Genomic DNA, 18,273 nt, shown 5'->3' with positions numbered 1-18,273 from the left:
TGTCAAGATAAACTTTTAGTTCATATGCATAAGTTAAAATTACCCCAATTTTCTATCTTCTTTCACTTAGAAGATAAAGTCTGGCAACTGGTTGTTGGAGCATTTCTTAACAATGAACTGCCTCAATGATGGATCACCTGTAAGGGATGATAGATCTAACATTGCACCACTGACTTCCAAGGTCACTTAATCTCACAGTATGTATGTCTTTTCCTTTTAGAGGGATGTTACAGGTTGTGGAAGACTTTGTCTATGTGGCCCTGTTTCCCACAACTTTGTGAGAACTGTGGAACAACATGGCAATAAAAGTGAATGCTGTAACTCCAGACATGCTCACAAAAGTGTAATATGAGTTCAGCTATTGTCTGGATGTTGTCTGTCAGGCATGCAGTGGAGGGCACATTGAACTTTTATTATACATAAATGGAAACTTTGATCGTAGACAAAATTGTAAAAAGGATCCAATGGTTGTATGAGCACGCATCTAAAAGATATATTATTCTAAAACCAGATTGTTGTTTTGATAACAAAAGCTTTGTAGTCCTACAGGTAAGTTAAAAATCACTCCAAGTTTTTCTCTTCATACTTGTAGCAGATATAATCGCGAGAAACTGGAAAATCTTTTTTAAGCACTCTGTATGATGTTATAAGACATTAATGAATGAAAATGGGTAAAGTAAGTGACCTTTTTGACATTTTTCATCTCCAAAGTCTGCTACTACCCATAATGCAAAATTCATATGGATCAGACATTTAAGAAGCTGTTTAACGTGTGGTAACTAGTTTAGGCTTTTAGCAGATGTAGATTTTCCTTCATTCAGTGAGGTCAGGCCTTCTGCAGCATAGATCTGCAGGGATTGTGTTTTACAAAAGTTCACTGACGGTTAATACATACAGAACAATTTATAATGTTCAAGAACATTTTATTTAAATTTCAAGTGTGGAAGTTTTTCATTAGGTTTCATTAAGCTATTTGCATTGTTGGCCAAAAATCAGCAGATCATTTACATACATAACAAGAGTAACAAGAGACGTGATCCCATGGTAAACCTGTAGTGATTTTTCTCCACTCTGAACATGGTTTCCTTGCGTGCACTGCACGAATTTCTTAATGAGACTTTCTGCAATCTTTTGTTAAGTAGGCTGAAAAACAGTTACCAGCAAGGCGTGCAATGTCATTATATTTGAGCTTCTATGGGAGTATACTGTGAACTACAAAATCAAATTTTTTCGCCAAGTCACTGAAATACCAGCTGACAATCTTTCACCTTTAAATTTTGTTTCATTTGATTATGTAATTGAAAAATTGGTAATGCTCTTGTATGCGTAATCTTTTCCAGTATCTTCAACAAGGAAGTAAGTAGTGAGACAGGGCAGTAATTATTTTTAATAACTGTTCTATGTTTCTTCTAACAGGCTGTGATGATACAATATTTTAACCTTTCTGGAAACATACAATGTGATAGTAATGTGTTGCACATGTGACTGAATACATTGTATATACCGAATGTTAAAAGTGCAGCAGGTCACATATGTCCAGTGTGGGCTGTAATTATCGCATGGCAGTGAAACTTGGTAGAGATTCTAATGCGGAACATATTTACACATGAAACAAAATTAGTTCCAATTTTGGCCACCAAGGGCAAATATGGCATTGTGAATTCAAGAAAGACATACAGAAATGTTTCCATATGTAATGGATTAGAAACGGGACATGGGCGGGAAAGGTCAAACAAGTGAGAAAGGCATGATGTTGATGTTATTAACCGTTGCTTGCACAATTTGTTCAATATGTGCACCAGAGACATTAAGGAGATGCTGTATAGTGCCAGATGTGCACCTGGTGGCTGCTGCATTAATGCATTAGAACGTCTACCAAGTTTTGCTGCCATACAAAAATTACAGCATCTGTGAGTAGATGCACTTCAATTACAACCACCAGGTATTTGACGAACAGGATTTCAGTAATTTACCTGCAACATTATTGAGCATAACTTTAACCATGACAATAGGAAACAAACAAAGAGACACATTCAACAAACATTTTCTTTTGATAACAATTAGTACTATTACCACACAGGTTTTTGCTGTAGGTGGTCTTCCCATGATCTGACTCAAAGTGTTTAAAAATATGAAACAAGATTTTTCTTGCCATTTTTTCAAACCTTCCCAACTTCAAAATCCCATTATATATGAACTATTCAGATTAATATTGCACCAAAATTTTCAGGAGCGTGCTACTATTGTACTCTGCATACACTTATGTCAATGACAAAAAACAATTGTCACCAACACATAAAACTGAAGTTAAGGTGATATCTTCAGTTGTAATGATAAATTTCACAAGGCATGACCATTGCCACCCTTTAGGTGATATGTATAAGTGTCATAGTTTTGATGCTTTATTACACAGTGTTTATTGTCCACATGTATGATGATTACAATCAAATACTACTGTAATATATCCTTTATCTATTTACTTCACACATAAATGCATGTGACAGAAAGAAACAATTCTAAACTTTCTGTGGTCATATAGCACAAGCAGAGTTTCATGACGCAGAGTTTCATGAATAAACAGCTCTGCCTTAAATGAGCTCCTTAGTTTAACACAAGAGGCACCAACGGGTGCAAGCTTACAACGAGTTGTAAGGTTAACACTAGACTGATACGTCCATGAAGCAAGGCAAAGAGTTTTACATGTCCTCAACAGCAGTACCACACAGTGTAACATGTTAAATCCTCAACAGCAATGAAGGATGGAAAGAATTATACCATTTCAGCAGAACTGTGTAAGAAGGTAGTGAATTACCCAAGCATATTTCAGACCAAGTTGCTATAAACTGAGTCACAAAAGCAATGAAGAGGAACAGAGAAGCTGAAATTTAAAAATGTTCGTTGGAAGAAAGGCCCACATCATCTCTATCATCATCAGTATGATGACAAACAATGAAATTTTTAGAAAGCATGAAGACAAAGGAAGTCAACATAATTACTTTCAAGGACACAAACTGAAGAAAATTGGACTTGACTATCAATACAAGTTACTTTACTACATTCATAGCAACAGAAGAAATAACTTTGATGTTATAAACAATCTGTCTGTAAAATCTTCCTGGATGAGGTTTCTTTCTGTTTCATTCTTGTATGGAGTGCGAGAAGAACGATCGTTCGAACACCTCTGTGTCCACTGTAATTAGTCTAATCTTGTCTTTGTAGTCTGTACAAAGCAACATATAGGAGGCTGTAGTACATTCCTAGGGTCCTCACTTCATACTGGTTCTTGAAATTATGTTGCAAGTTAGTTGGCATCTATCTTCACGTGACTGCCAATTCTGATATTTCAATACATCCACAATGCTATCCCCTTGGTCAAACAAACATGTAAACATTTCTTCTGCCCTTCTTTGTATATATTCAATACCTCTGTTAGTGGTATGTGTCCCACATACTTGAACACTATTCTAGGTTGGTTGGTCACAAGAATATTTTTAAACAACCTGCTTTACACATTGCCTTCACGAACATCATTCTCCTTACAGCTGAAGCACTGTGGAGTGAGAGGTATGGCTGGGTTTCTTTATAATTTCTAGTCAATGACCTAAATTGCTGTATCAAATGACATTGTATGCCTATTGCTCACAGAAAATTCCTATAAAGTGTCCATGTCCGAAAGCATGGCCTCCAGTACTAGTATCAGATTATGATGTGTAAAAATATACCTCCATATTTTGAGGACACTGAAAAATGTTCTATGCAAGTCTGACAAAACACCACCACCACCACTTCATTCAAGTTATACAGAACATTTCCAGTTTGCACCTGGAAAATGGATCTGCTTTTTATTGGATTTAGACATCATCTGTCCTAGATTTTCCATTGACTTCTCAACACAAGACTTCAGAGGTGACAATAAAGAAATGCTTTGGCATTAATTGGGCTACAATTTCTGCTGTAGCTGTAAAAACGGATTTAGTTGAACGGTAGTTATAGAATAAAAATTTCTCTTTCATATTTATTTTCCTTGTTAACCCCCAATTACTGATAATTTTGTGAAACAATTTATGGAATTTAGAAATTCCTGTCATTACTTTCTTTTTTCTTCTCAGCAGTTTGTCTAACTCTGGATCTCACTACCTGAGACACTGCTAGGATTTCTACAAATGGTTTGTCTGTAACTCTGCATAAGCATCAGTTTATGCCCCTTACTGTATGCCTACTGGTATCTTTGGTAAATATTAAAAATCTGTGACTACTATCAGTCACAAGTGTGCAGTTCTAAAGCATTGACTGCACAACGACTAGTGCAGTGCTGTGAAACGGCATCAAGAAGGTGCTGACCCATGCGGCAATGGAAAGAGAAGGCATTGCCACACCTCCAGGAAGACAGAGTTGAGCGCCCCCTGTTAACACTGACTTAGCCAGCCTCCCATCACTAGTCTGGCCCAGTTTGGTCACAGATTTCAAGAGCATTATTACTGAATAATAGGAAGACTATACTTACCCTGCGTTTCGTGAGCAGTAATAGTGCGTACAAGTAATTGCATGTAGGAGGCACAGGAAGCCCCTCAAGCCATCTCATAACAAGAAATTAAGTAATGTTTCTTTCCTTTTTAGAAATAAAGTGTTCTATTAATCTGCAAATGTTATGTACAGACCATTTTGGATTCCTGCCATCGGCCTTTGCAAATTCTCTCCTTCCTTCTTTGTGTCTGTGCTGACTCCCACAGTAGCCGACAAAACATCTGGCACTGTGGATTACAGAATCAACGCTGCCTTCGCTCTTCGCCGCTCTATCACAGTGCATCACTAATATTTCTCCCTCTTTCTTTCAGAGGAACGTTGTTACTAATTGTGTTCTTTCTAGCAGACTTACAGCAACACTTCAACTATTTGTGTATCTGCATTGCTTATAATTAATTTGTTGCAGCGCTCCGCTCATTAAAATGTCCTCTAACCCACCTCCTACACCATCTGCACCGATGCCTCCGGTTACTGCTGGCTTTGATCTAATGCAGTTTATTCAGTTTCAGAACCACCAAATGTCGCAGTTGAAGATGGCAGTCCAGCAGCTCATTAATGCACAAGCTACTGCTGCATCAACTCCGCCACAACAGTCAGTCACATCCATGGCTCTGCCTCCATGCATTCCACTGTTCTTAGCCTTCAGTGAATAACAAGAGGAGAGGAATGAGGGGTACACAGCAAGTGCAAGATACAGTGAAACTTTCAATTTCTTGTCGATGGCCGGCACAGGAGTTGACCTCCTCACTCAGAAGTTATTCCCGGCTGGAGTTGTTGGTTTTTGAAGTTTTAGTTTCCACCCTCACTAAGTATTATGAGTATCAGATACAGGTTGCTGCTGCTTGTCACAAGTTCTTTCAATTGTGGAAAGAGCCAGAACAAACATACCGTCAGTGGGTCACTGAACTTCAGGGTTTGACACGACAGTGTCATTTTCACTGTAGCTGCGGACAGTACTACAGCGATGCAATTACATACAATGTGCCAGACAGTAGAATTCATGACCAAATTCTATAACATTCTGATTCTACTTTGAAACAAGTGTTACAAATTACTGAACATCAGGACTCGTGTGATAGTTCCACGGAAAACATTGAGGTAGCTCCCATTTGCAGTGTAACACAAAGTGACAAACAGGTATGGCCTTGTGCCCAACTATCATGCATAAACAGGCCACCGTGCCATGGGCAGTGTAAACAAGTGTCAATGTGTGTGTCTGGTGTGAAATCATGTCCCCACTGCTTTGCCACACATAAAAGACAAAACTGCCCTTCACTGAAAACAGCTTGCAGAAAGCCAGGTCATGTACAGAGAGAGAGAGAGAGAGAGAGAGAGAGAGAGAGAGAGAGAGAGAGAGAGAGAGAGTGTATGTGTGTGTGTTTGCAACAGAAAAATAATTCTACCCATGTTCACTTTTGTAAGTACGGAGCACTTTCTCACTCAGTGCTACTGGTCCTAGTAATTACCAGATTCAGGATGTGCCCTCACCCTGCCCAACTGCGTGCTATGACAGTCAAACAAACTGTTTGTGAACTTAAATCATTGTCAGATGCTGTGTGCGACTTCAGTTACACAATGCCACTTCCATTACATTGCTTAATCATGCCACTTATGAACAGCTGGGATCGCCACAATTGACAAAATCTTGCACACAACTTACTGCGTATAATGGCCAGCACATTCCAGTGCTTGGTACAATACATGTAGTTTGCCTGCCACATTCCAGTCTCTCAGCAGAATGATGACATTTACAATTTTGTGTTTACAAGACTGTGAAAATATTTTTGGGTTAGATTCATTTGATTTGTTTGGTCTTTGTATTCAGGACAATGCACTTTCTGTTTCTGCTTTCAACCCAAAAGACAATGTTACACAATCGATTGAGGAGTTCCCTGATTTATTTTCTGAAGGACTTGGCAGAGCAAATAATTTTGTGGTGCATATTACAATGAAGGAGAATGCGTAAACTAAGTCATTTCAGGCACATCCTGTCCCTCATGCACTTAGAGAAAAAGTTACAAGTGAGCTTAAACAATGGCAAGACGATAGTGTTATCACTCCTATCCAAACTAGTCAATGGGCTTCTCCCTTAGCAATCTTACCAAATCCTTCTGAAACACTTCGTCTTTGTGTTGACTTCAAACCCAATGTGAATCCACAAACAATAAATAATTAATACTTGTCCATTGTCTTGCCCTGAGGAATTAATGGACAAACTTGGTGTAGGCTGCTATTTTTCAAAAATTCTTACACAACACACATTTCCAAATTCTGCTAGATGAGGAGTCTTAACATGTTTGTGGTCAACACACATGTAGCGTTGCTCAAATTTTTGTGATTACCCTTTGGCAGCACTGCCACGCCTACCATATTCCAAAGCTACTTAGAACAGCCTACTGTAAAAAATCCATTCTATTCAAATTACTTTGTCTATATTGTGGTGTCAGGACATATACCAGAGGAACAATCAGTAACCTTCGTACTCTTTTTCAAGTGCTTTCAGCTACAGATTTGAAATGCCACCTGGACAAATGTGCCTTTTTTTCAGATTGAAATTCAGTACTTAGGTAACGTTATTAATAGCCAAGATGTTCACCACCTTCAGTCACATTTGCTGACCATCCAGTACCTCCCTGCCCTGCAGAATGTGATGGAATTACAGGCAGTTCTCGGAAATATGACATATTATATTTGGTTTATACACAACACATCCCACACTGTGGCTCCATTCCAGAAACTTAAAAATGCCTTGTTGAGTGATAAATGCCTTGTTCATTTCAATCCCACTAAGTGTGTGGTTTTAGCCATGGACATTTCTTTGTACGAGATCGGAGTTGTGATCCCTTACAGATTTGGTTCACAGGACAGGCTGATAGCTTTCGCTTTCAAGTTATTGACCACGACTAAATGTAACTATTCCCAAACCAAGATGGAAGCACTTGCTTTTATCTATAGTGTGACAAAGTTTCACCATTATCTGTTTAGTCGGAGGTTTTACCTAGTGACAGACCATAAACCACTTCAGTCTTTGTTTCATCTGTCAGAACCTGTTACACCACACACGGCTCATAAACTGCAATGTTGACATATTGTAACAGCCCATGTTGAAGCATGCACATGCTGAAGCCTTTTCTCGCCTACTGTTGGTCCCAATTCTGAATTCGACGTTACTGTCAATCTTGTTGTCAGGACACTGAACTTTTACAGACTTTTCCACTGCACTACAGGAAAATTGCACAGGCCACAGAAGAAGACCCGGACTTGAACCTTTTGTTGCACTACATCCGTATTGCTTGGCCTCATTCAGTGCAGAACATTCAGAATTATTTTGTGTGCCAATATTTTGCTCACTGGCATGGCCTCTCCATCCAGCACAGAGTGATTTCATTGCAAAATGACTCTGGACAATTGCGTGTGTTTATTCCTTAGGTGTTGCAAAAAGATGTGTTGTGATTGCTCCACCGAGGACATTAGGGAATTGTACGCACAAAACAGATAGCACAGTGGCACTGTACTTGGCCGGGCATGGATGCCCACATTGAACAGATAATGTCACAGTGTCAAGCTTGTGCTGAAACTGCGAATGTTTTCAGCTTGGCCAAAGTCTCAATTGCCGTGGCAACGAGTTCATATTGACTTTGCTGGTCCCTTTAAGAACATTCAATGGCTTATCACTGTGGACTCTTTTAGCAAACATCCATTTGCACTGCTCATGAACTTAACTACGTCGCACAGTACACCTCAGGCTTTGTCATCTGTTTTTTGTTTGGAAGGTTTGCTTGAAGTATGGGTACAGACAACAGACCACAGTTTATGGCTCAGGACTTTGAACAGTTTTGTAGCCAACGGTATCACTCACCAATGCTCCATTTCATCCTCAGTCAAACACAGAAGCTGAATGATTTGTGCGTACATTCAAGCTACAAATGAACAAGCTACATGCATCCACACACGGGAGCAAACGCTGTTCTTCCTTGTAATGTATCACTCCCAGCACCATGACAGTCCATCGCTGGCAGAGCTTCAATATGGCCGGTGTCACCACATACTGCTCCAGCTGCAACACCCACTGCAGCATACGGCGCCTCCCATGCTCCGAAGTATTGCTCTGCCCCTAATGATTCTATTCTTTTCAGAGGTTTTGGTCACATCAGATGCTGGGAGAGAGGAAACGTTCTTCGAAATTTTGGCACTTGCATATATTTAATTGAAGGTCCTGCTGGGATGCTGCACCGCCATCAGAACCAGATTCGTGCTTGTAGATTGTGAGATCCTTCTGTAGATTTTCTGTCCCCATACTTGCATCCTACAAGGATCTTGTAGCCGGCGTGACTGCGCCCAGGTGCCTTTTCGGCACTACCTGCAGAATCGAAGGAGTTGGACCCGTTGCCTTTGCCGTGGACCGCCACTGTCATTGTCATCACTGTCATCGTCGTCATTATCATCACTGCCTTTGTCATTACTGCCCCCTCTGTTTTTTGTCAGACTGGCTCAAGAGGAGGGTGGGTACCTTTTTGGGGGTTATCCAACTGACTTTCCCCTCAGAGGGCAGGACGGATGTTGGGGCTTGGCCAAGGGCTCAGCATTGGTCCCACTTGTGGCTCCTGGCTCCTCATGCCACCCAGCTTCCTGCCTCCCCATTCCCCATTGTCATAAGCTGGCAAGATGGCTCCCTACGCAACAACAGTGTGACATTTTGGAGAGGAGGGTTGTGCAGTCCGAAGCATCAACTGCACATCAACCAGTGCAGCACCACAAAATGGCATCGAGAAGGCGCTGACCCGTGTGCTAGTGGAAGGAGAGGGCAGCGCCACACCTCCAGCAAGACAGAGTTCAACACCCCCTGTCAATGCTGACTTAACAAGCTGCCCATCTCTGCTCAGGCCCAGTTCAGTTGCAGACTTCGAGGGCATCAATACTGAGTAATAGGAAGACAATACTTAGCATGTGTACTATGAGTAGTTATAGTGTGGAAAAGTAACTGCACGTCTGACAACGGCCATCACAACTTTTCTCCTTCCTCATTTGTGTCAGTGCTGACTCCCACAGTAACCAACACAACAGCAAGTATTTCATATGAACACATTTTCTTTTTCTTTTAGCAAATACAGAGTGACAATTATTGAACTATATTGAAAAATTGTAAATTAGTTACAAACTACAGTGTGCACACACTTCATTCAACATGTAAATGTCACTACAGATACTCAGATTGAGGTTATGACATGTTCGGTATGCCTGCCACCATTGGCAATAATATGGTGCAGATGAAAAGAGAAGTTTTGCATGACCCGCTGAAGTGTCGGAAGATCGATGCTGAGCTCCTGAATAGCTGGTTGGAGCTCAGCAATGGTTTTAGGATTATTGATGAATACTTTGTCTTTAATATAGTCCCCACAAAAAGGAGTCACGTGTACTTGGATCAGGAGAATATGGCGGCCAATCAAGGCCCATGCCAGTGGCCTCTGGGTACCCCAGAGCCAGAATGCGGTCCCCAGAGTTCACACTCCTGCTTTGACAGGGTTGAGCTCCGTCTTGCATGAACCACATCTTGTCGAAATGAGGGTCACTTTGGATAATGAGGATGAAATCATCTTCCAAAATCTTTAAGTACCGTTCGATATTCACCATGCCATCAAGGAATATCACAGCGATTATTCTGTGACTGGACATTGCACACTAAAGTGACACCCATTGAGGGTGATGAGACTTCTCAATCGCAAAATGTGGAGTCTCAGTCCCCCAAATGTGCCAATTTTGCTTGCTGACAAACCATCCAAATGAGAGTGGGCTTCGCACTAAACCAAACCATACAGCACATAATTCCCATCATGCCCTAAGGTCAACCATGCAGTTTGGATGTCCTAACGCAAACCATTTAGAAGTTATGACAATGTTATTTCATACAGCTCAATAATTGTCACCCTGCACACACACTATCCTTACACGTAATCACAATCATATTCACTTATTAATGGTGAAGAGCTCACAAATGACACTCCTTGGCAAGTATACTCATTCTCTATCAATAATCTAAAGAACTGCAACCAAAACACTTGCTTCTAAATCATTTCAAATAAATTTTCCACTTTCACTAATTGATGCCATTATCACATTACTATTTGAGCAGTGGGTTTCCCCATCAGTGCAGATCCTGATTAGTGGCAAGAATGTAACCCTACAACATTTAACAATTACAGTCATACGTACCACCATAACCCTTCAGGACAGCTCTACAGCCAGTTGATTCAAGTTTTTCTAAAATCTCCGAGGTTGGCAAGGTTGTTTCCAAAACAACAGACTCATCCTTTAATGACACATCAAACTTAGAAATACCGTCAACATTGGTCAAGCATTTCCTTATTTTCTCCACACATGAATCACATTTCATTTGCACTGCAAATTCTACCTGCAAAATATACAGTAAAACACCCGCAAGTCAAAAGACTTCGAAAACTATTTCTGTAATTGGTTATAAGTTAATTTGTGCATAAAATAAAAAATCCATACATGATAAGTAACTTCTATTCATATAATTGCTTCCTACTTAATTAATTAATTATCTATAAACAGCAACAAAAATGGCTTCATATTTTTCTCACTGTGTACTTGCATCTTTCATTGCCCCTTAAGGGAACTGCAGGGTAAACCATGAGATATTTAGAAAAATTCATATAAAGGCAGTACAAGAACTTACTCAACAGTTTCTTAAGAAAACAACTTCTTTCATGCAATATCTTTGGTTTCGTCTTTACTGTGCATTTACATTAAATTAAATTAGTCTCCTATCAGCTAATTCTAAATTTAATGTTACAAATGTATCTATTAAATTTCTTAAACAATAGCCAACAAAAAAATTTTGAAAGTAATCCATCTTTATCTACTTGGTTGGCATTTTTTGGTTGGTTGGTTTGTGGGATTGAAAGGACCTGTCTGCTACGTAGCATTTTTTGTTAAGTGAAAATTTTGCATGAAAAACAAAATGTTTTGGCAATGCATTTTACGTCATGTAGGACACTAATCCTAAATGTGACTGAGCCACCTCCCAGCCACACCATGGACTGCGTGCCTGAGACGTGACCTAGTGAGGTGGCGCAGTGCTTACCACACTGGACTCACAGTTGGGAGGATGACAGTTCAAACCCACATCTGTCATCCTGATTTAGGTTTTCCATGATTTCCCTAAATTGCTTCAGGCAAATGCTGAGATGGTTCCTTTTAAAGGGCACAACCAACTTCCTTCCCCATCTTTCCTTAATCTGATGGGACCGATGACCTCGCTGTCTGGTCCCCTTGCCCAAACCAAACCAAACCAAACCAACCAACCAACCAACCAACCACAGACGTGCCATCTCCATACATATTTCTATGATGGTCAGCTGGCAGGCAAAACCTGCACCCACAAATGAAAAGAACTGATGTAATCGATCCAGGTTCCCTCCCACATGTTCCTTTGCCCATTTTCTTTAGCATCACATTGGGAAATTGTACTGTTGTTTATAATGGATGCCTGGAGAGCAAACTGATTGTGCAAGATGCTCGCATACTGCCTGGATTAACACGGCCATCCCAACTGCCTCTAAAATGGCAGAGTACAGTTGTGATGCACCCTCCTCGGCATATCTGCAAGCCATAATTTCCAGATAACTGTCATCAGGTTGTGTTGCTGAAGTCAGGTGACTATTAAAATTAAGTTCATCGACCATTTGTGTCTCACAATGGCAGCAGTTCAATGTTCCAATGATGTCACTTTGGTGAATGCCAATTTGCCGGGCAAGCTCCCATGCTGAGAACACTTCTTGTCAAAGTGGCAAAGTGCACTATCTAAGCCTGAAATGATCCTTTAAGGCATGTTGACTGACTAAACAGTGTACACAACCCACACTGTCACATTCACAATTAGAAACCAATGTCCTCTGCTAAACTACATTGAGAATTAGGTTTATTTTTACTCCATTAGACAGGTGGTTGTAAATACGAAGGTGTGCTGAAAAGTAATGCCCCCAAATTATTTATGTGAAAACTCCACGCTTTTTCAATAAAACGGATGTTATTAACGTTCTACATCACTATTATTTTTCATGTCTACATATTTGCAGCCCTCTGCCGCTACAGGGCTCCAAATTGTAGCATATGACATGGCAATGTGTAACTATGCTGGTGCGTGAGAAACAGTGTGTTGTAATCAAATTTCAAATTTGAAGAGCCGTCCACACACGGAACACCCTCTCCTTCAGCGTGACAGTGCCAGACCACACACACGAGTCCTGCAATACCTGCAACAAACCATCTGATTTTCATCTGTTTCCAAAACTTAAACAACACCTTGGAAGACTTCGCTTTGAGAGTGATGAAGCAGTGCAAGCAGAGGTGTGGTTGTGACTCCACTTCCAAAATTAAACATTCTACAGTGACAGTATCAACAAACTGGTCTCCCGTTGGCAGCAATGTGGTCGTTGTGATTATGTTGAGAAATAAATACATAGACAAGAAGAATAAAGGTGCAGAATGTTAATAATGTGTTTTCTTTGAAACTCTTTAAAAAATTTGGAAGTATTACTTTTCAGCATGCCCTTATTGTATATCTTGATATCAGAGAGAGAGAGAGAGAGAGAGAGAGAGAGAGAGAGAGAGAGAGAGAGTGGGGGGGGGGGGGGGGAGGAGGGTGTAAATAAAGCATTTTCTTGCCAGTATTTGCAGTCTGTCTTTCATCATTGATGCTCAACTTTGCTAAGAGTGCTAATGAACCATAGGCAGTGCAGGGGTGCCCTAGCCAAACTCATAATCCATGTTTAGGTTGCAGTCTCACCAATTCCTATACTTCCAGGACAGATCGTTTAATTCTACACACACACACACACACACACACACACACACACACACACACACACACACACACACACACGAGAGAGAGAGAGAGAGAGAGAGAGAGAGAGAGAGAGATTTCTGCAGAATCTAGAACTATCATCAGAGCATGTGAATCTATCACCACAGTTCAATCAGTTTGTGATATTTTGGAAAAAATGACATTCTGTCTAAGGAAAATTGTGATTCACATATTATACATTTCTACTGATTTGTTGATGTCAGATAAAATCACATAATATGATACAATCTTAACAGGTTTTTGTCCATCTTCAGATTCAACAACAGGATAAGAAGAAAGAAATCTACATTAAGTTGTATAAAACTTTTGTAAGTTTTATTTTTAAGCAATATAAAGCGAAAGCCAAAATACACGTGATTCATACCTATACATCGTAAGTGCCATTTACTTTACATTACTTACAAACAGAACTGGACAAAAGTTTTACAAATTTTATGGTTGACTTTTCATTTCCAGTTGTAGAATCTGAAGATGGCCTACATATGGTTGAACCATTTATTATGGTAATCATATAATGTGAGTGTGTCTAGAAACAATAAGGGTATAGTCTGTGATATATTTGTTTACTATTATGGAAGCTGCCTGTTCAAACTGGAATACCAAAGGCTTTCTTGACAGGAAAATAGAATTATAAGATTTCCACAACTGGAGTGCAATAAATAACAGCTTTATTTCAGAGCTACATCAACTAATGACTGACTGATTCAAAGGGCACAATTTTTTCCACCTACAGAACACATGATTCAGTGTGTCGTGCCAGCTGCTGTGATGGTGATGGTTATTATTATTATTATTATTGTTGTTGTGGGTTTAAAGGTACTAAACTACTTCGTTAGCACTCACTCGATTCACAGAAAAATCACACAAAAGATATTACACAAGAAAACAAGCATTGGCAGCTTCAAGGTCTGTGGCCATGTATCTTGGTTGAAAATGTATGTGACAGTGAATTTAGTCAGAAAGTAAAAACTGTGGCTGGTCACTGAGGGATACACCAAAAAGTGTCACCATAATCAGTAAAACTAAAAATGGGGCGAGAAACTAAAATGGAGTGAGAAAATGCAGACTGTACAGACTAGAGAGCTAATTAGCTTACACAATTCAATAAATAAAACATGTACACAGGAGTTTAAAAATGCATGACACTGCAGAAGGAGGAAGTTGCCTGAAGCCACTCAGGGACACAGGCTGCAGTGAGAGATGTGGTGTCACCGCCAGACACCACACTTGTTAGGTGGTAACTTAAATCGGCCGCGGTCCATGTAGTACATGTCGGACCCGCGTGTCGCCACTGTGATCGCAGACCTAGCGCCACCACCTAGGCAGGTCTCGTGATACGAGAGTGGACTCGGCCCCAGTTGTACGAGAACCAAGCTACCGCCCAGTTGTACGAGAACCAAGCTACCGACCAGTTGTACGCGAACCTAGCTATCGCCCAGTTGTATGAAGCCTTTCTCTCTCATTAGCCGAGAGACAGAATAGCCATCAGCTAAGTTAATGGCTACGAACTAGCAAGGAGCCATTTGTATCAGTGCCTATAGCTTACTAGTATTCAAGAGCGATGTATTCCAAGGAATAAAGAAAAGATAAGTAAAAAGCATCTACCTACTTTTCTTCTTATTCATTCATAAGTTCTCATGTTCCAGACTTCACGCCTGCTCTATGCCGAACGTGCACTATCGGCCACAGCGTTAGTTTAGCGTGCCTTTCTTTTGGCTACTACCGTGTGGCGTAACAGTCTTGTTACGTCACAACAAGAGATACCCCCACCACCCTCACAACCGCCTTACACTGGGCATGGAGGTTCATTAAACTTTATTATACAATCCTCATTTCCTCAGGAAATACATGAATCAGGTAAATGCTAACCTATCATCTGAAAGTATCTGATGTACTGAGGTAGGCAAGTTGATTGCTCATCTCGGATTAGGCATTGGGGCACACACTGCGACAATATGTGTGACCATGAGATGATTACCACAGCTGCATTGAGGGGAGTCCTCCTCACATGAAAGGAACTCGTGGGTAAGTCTGGTGTAGCCAATATGCTACCAGCAAGTATGATGGCACCTTTAAAACAGTCCTGGAGAGAAGTATGCCATGCCCTGGTGCTCCCTGTGACTGTTCTCTGCTTGTTGAGGGTTGAAGTAGCCTGCCATCACATGTCCCAGGTTTTCAAAATTTGAGTCACAGTTGTAATCATAATTGAATTATAGGAATGGGTGCACACAACAGGGGTGCTGACAGGAAACTCTGAGAAAACAGACAAGAGAGGGCAGTCGGCAGTCCTTGCCTAAATTTCCCAAAGGTATCCAGCTGGTCTACCTATTTACGTACGATTGATACACAGTTTGAACAGTTTGTTGTGAAACATGATCAAGTAACATGGAAGGGTAGGTATCTGACATTGTGACTGCGTAGTTCACCAGGAGGCTGTCTACAGCACTCTTCCGGAAGGCTCCAGTTGCCTATTGCACACCACTGTAGCTGACCAGGTCTAACAAGCTCAGTACTGGTGGTGCTGCTGACTCTTAGGCAACACATCTATAGTCCAGCTGGGATAAAAATTAAAGCTTTACAAAATCACAGAAGAACTGTGCAGACTATATTCCAGAAGTTGGTGCTGTGAAATCTGACGTTATTATGCTTCTTCAAGTAATTTGCCTTGAGCTGGCATACAGGGGTTTGGTTGTTTGGGGAAGGAGACCAGACAGCGAAGTCATCAGTCTCATTGGATTAGGGACGGATGGGGAAGGAAGTTGGCCGTGCCCTTTCAGAGGTACCATCCCGGCATTTGCCTGGAGTGATTGATGGAAATCACGGAAAACCTAAATCAGGATGGCCAGACGCTGGATTGAATTGTTGCCCTCCCGAATGCCAAAGTAAAATTCCAGGTGGGAATGCACAGTCCAGTGCCAACAAAAGTGCATGATGTGAGTTTTCACAGGGGATTGATATCCATGATTAAGGGCCCAATTACATACTTTCTATAAGGTGACCTGTAGTTGGTACTCTGTGGTGCACAATGATGGAGAACTGTTAAAAGGCAAAGGTTGTCCACACGCAGTAATGGTGAGGTATCCCACTGGAGTCACAATATCATTGATAGCAATGGCAAAGAGATTATGCTCAGAACTGATCCCTGAGGGATGCCAGTTTCCTGTACATATTGGTTGATGAGAGTTAAACCTATCTGGACTCCAAATTGCCAGAGGGATAGGAAGTTCTGTGTAAAAATCGTTGAACAGCAACGGAAGCCCTACTCATGCAGTGTAGACAGGGTGTGATACCATCGTACACCTTCTGTAGGTCAAACAACACAGCAATTAAGTGTTGTTGATTCGTGAAAGCATTGTGCCCTGCAGATTCCTGATGAACCAGTTGGTCTGTGGTGGGCCGGAATACCCAAAAGCAAGTCTGAAATTGTGATATATGTCTTCTGGTTTCCAAGCACCAACACACTCGTCGGTTGACCATTCTTTCTAATAATTTACACAGTATATTTTTTAGTGAGATTGGTCAATAATTACTCAAAATTGGAGGTCTTTACCGGTTTCAGGGTGGGAATAATAATACTCTCCCTCTGCATGGACAGATAAGAAGTTTTGCTGCCCCAGGCCTTTCCGGGTCAGGAAATTAGGATGGTAGATACCTGATGTGGACACTTCAGCAGATTGTGCCACAAAACATTCAGCAATAATCGTGGGATCAGTACATATGTCATCATTGAGGGAGATGCCAGGAACAACTGTGGATGGTGGGAGTTTAGTCCATACTTGAGACAGTGGGGTGTGTGCTCCCATAGATGATACATACCGTTTCCAACACTTCTTACCTCTCTTCTTTATTGAAAACCAAGCCTTTTCTTGGATCTCTTGAATGCTATTAAATGTTCCATGCAGGGAGAGTGCTTGTATCGTCGAAGTGACCTGCGAGGCTCTCTGATAGCTCCAGCCACCATGGCAGTGGTGTCTAATGGGAAGAGCCCAAAGAATAGGTTATCATTTCTTACGCAGCTTGTACTATTGTGTCAATAGCACCTTGTACCTCTCATTTGATATCCTCACCTTGACTGGTTTCAGAAGTTGCTTAGGAAGTGAAAGCTTGTCAGTTGGCTTTCCAAAGTGGTGCATGCTCCATTGGTCAATGAGTCAAGAAAGAGAGTAATATGAATGTGGCTGCTGTCACAGAGGTCATCGTGGATGAACCAGTGCTTTAAGAGTGAGATGTTCGAATGCTGACTGTAATACCTATGGCCGAGTCTTTTCCCATGGGCCGTACTGAAGTGCATTGCAGCTCCAGTGTTAAGCACACAGACTTCCAATTTTTGAGATCCGAAATTAATTTCTCTATTGCTTGGTCCCTGCTAGACAGGGTTTGGCTGCCCCACAGAGGATAGTAGGTACTGAAGTCCCCCAAGTAGGAGGAAGGGTGTAGGCAGCTGGTGCATGCACTATCTCTGCCGTCTCATGATATGGTATAGACCTGTCTGGGGATGGATAGATGTTACATACCATTACCCTAACTGATAGACAGATAAACAGCTACAGCTTCTAACACAGTAGTTAATGGCACCTGTTAACTGAAAGTGTCAGATCGAATGAGTGTGCAGACTCCTCCAGATGCCCTCTCAGCATTAATGGAATTTGTAGTGTAATCTGGAATTTTTTGTAGTAGGGTGTTGGGTTTCTAAGAACTGTCTCTCCTGAGGTGCCAACTGCAGAGTAAGTTAATTTACAGAATTCTGCCAGGTGGCTATGGTAGCTGCTACAGTTCCATTGAAAAAACATCAGGTTGTGGTCTGAAAAAGCAGCGCAGGAGAAATGGAAATATGAACTACTTTGCTGCAGAGTTATACCCCA

The 18,273-nt window shown here is 41.1% G+C and overlaps 1 protein-coding gene across 2 annotated transcripts in view; it reads right to left on the bottom strand.

Annotated features, from left to right (window-relative positions):
* LOC124723015 (copper chaperone for superoxide dismutase) overlaps positions 1–18,273 on the bottom strand; it is a 92,083-nt gene that overhangs the window by 62,398 nt on the left and 11,412 nt on the right. For both annotated transcript variants that reach the window (XM_047248190.1, XM_047248191.1), the window contains exon 2: positions 10,735–10,933. In XM_047248190.1, coding sequence (XP_047104146.1) covers positions 10,735–10,933 — 199 coding nt within the window. The remainder of the gene's footprint in view (positions 1–10,734; positions 10,934–18,273) is intronic.

Source organism: Schistocerca piceifrons, chromosome X (assembly GCF_021461385.2).
Source record: "Schistocerca piceifrons isolate TAMUIC-IGC-003096 chromosome X, iqSchPice1.1, whole genome shotgun sequence".
NCBI classification, from domain to species: domain Eukaryota; kingdom Metazoa; phylum Arthropoda; class Insecta; order Orthoptera; family Acrididae; genus Schistocerca; species Schistocerca piceifrons.
Note: the sequence above shows the minus strand (reverse complement) of the source record. Positions and strands in the feature narration are given on the sequence as shown.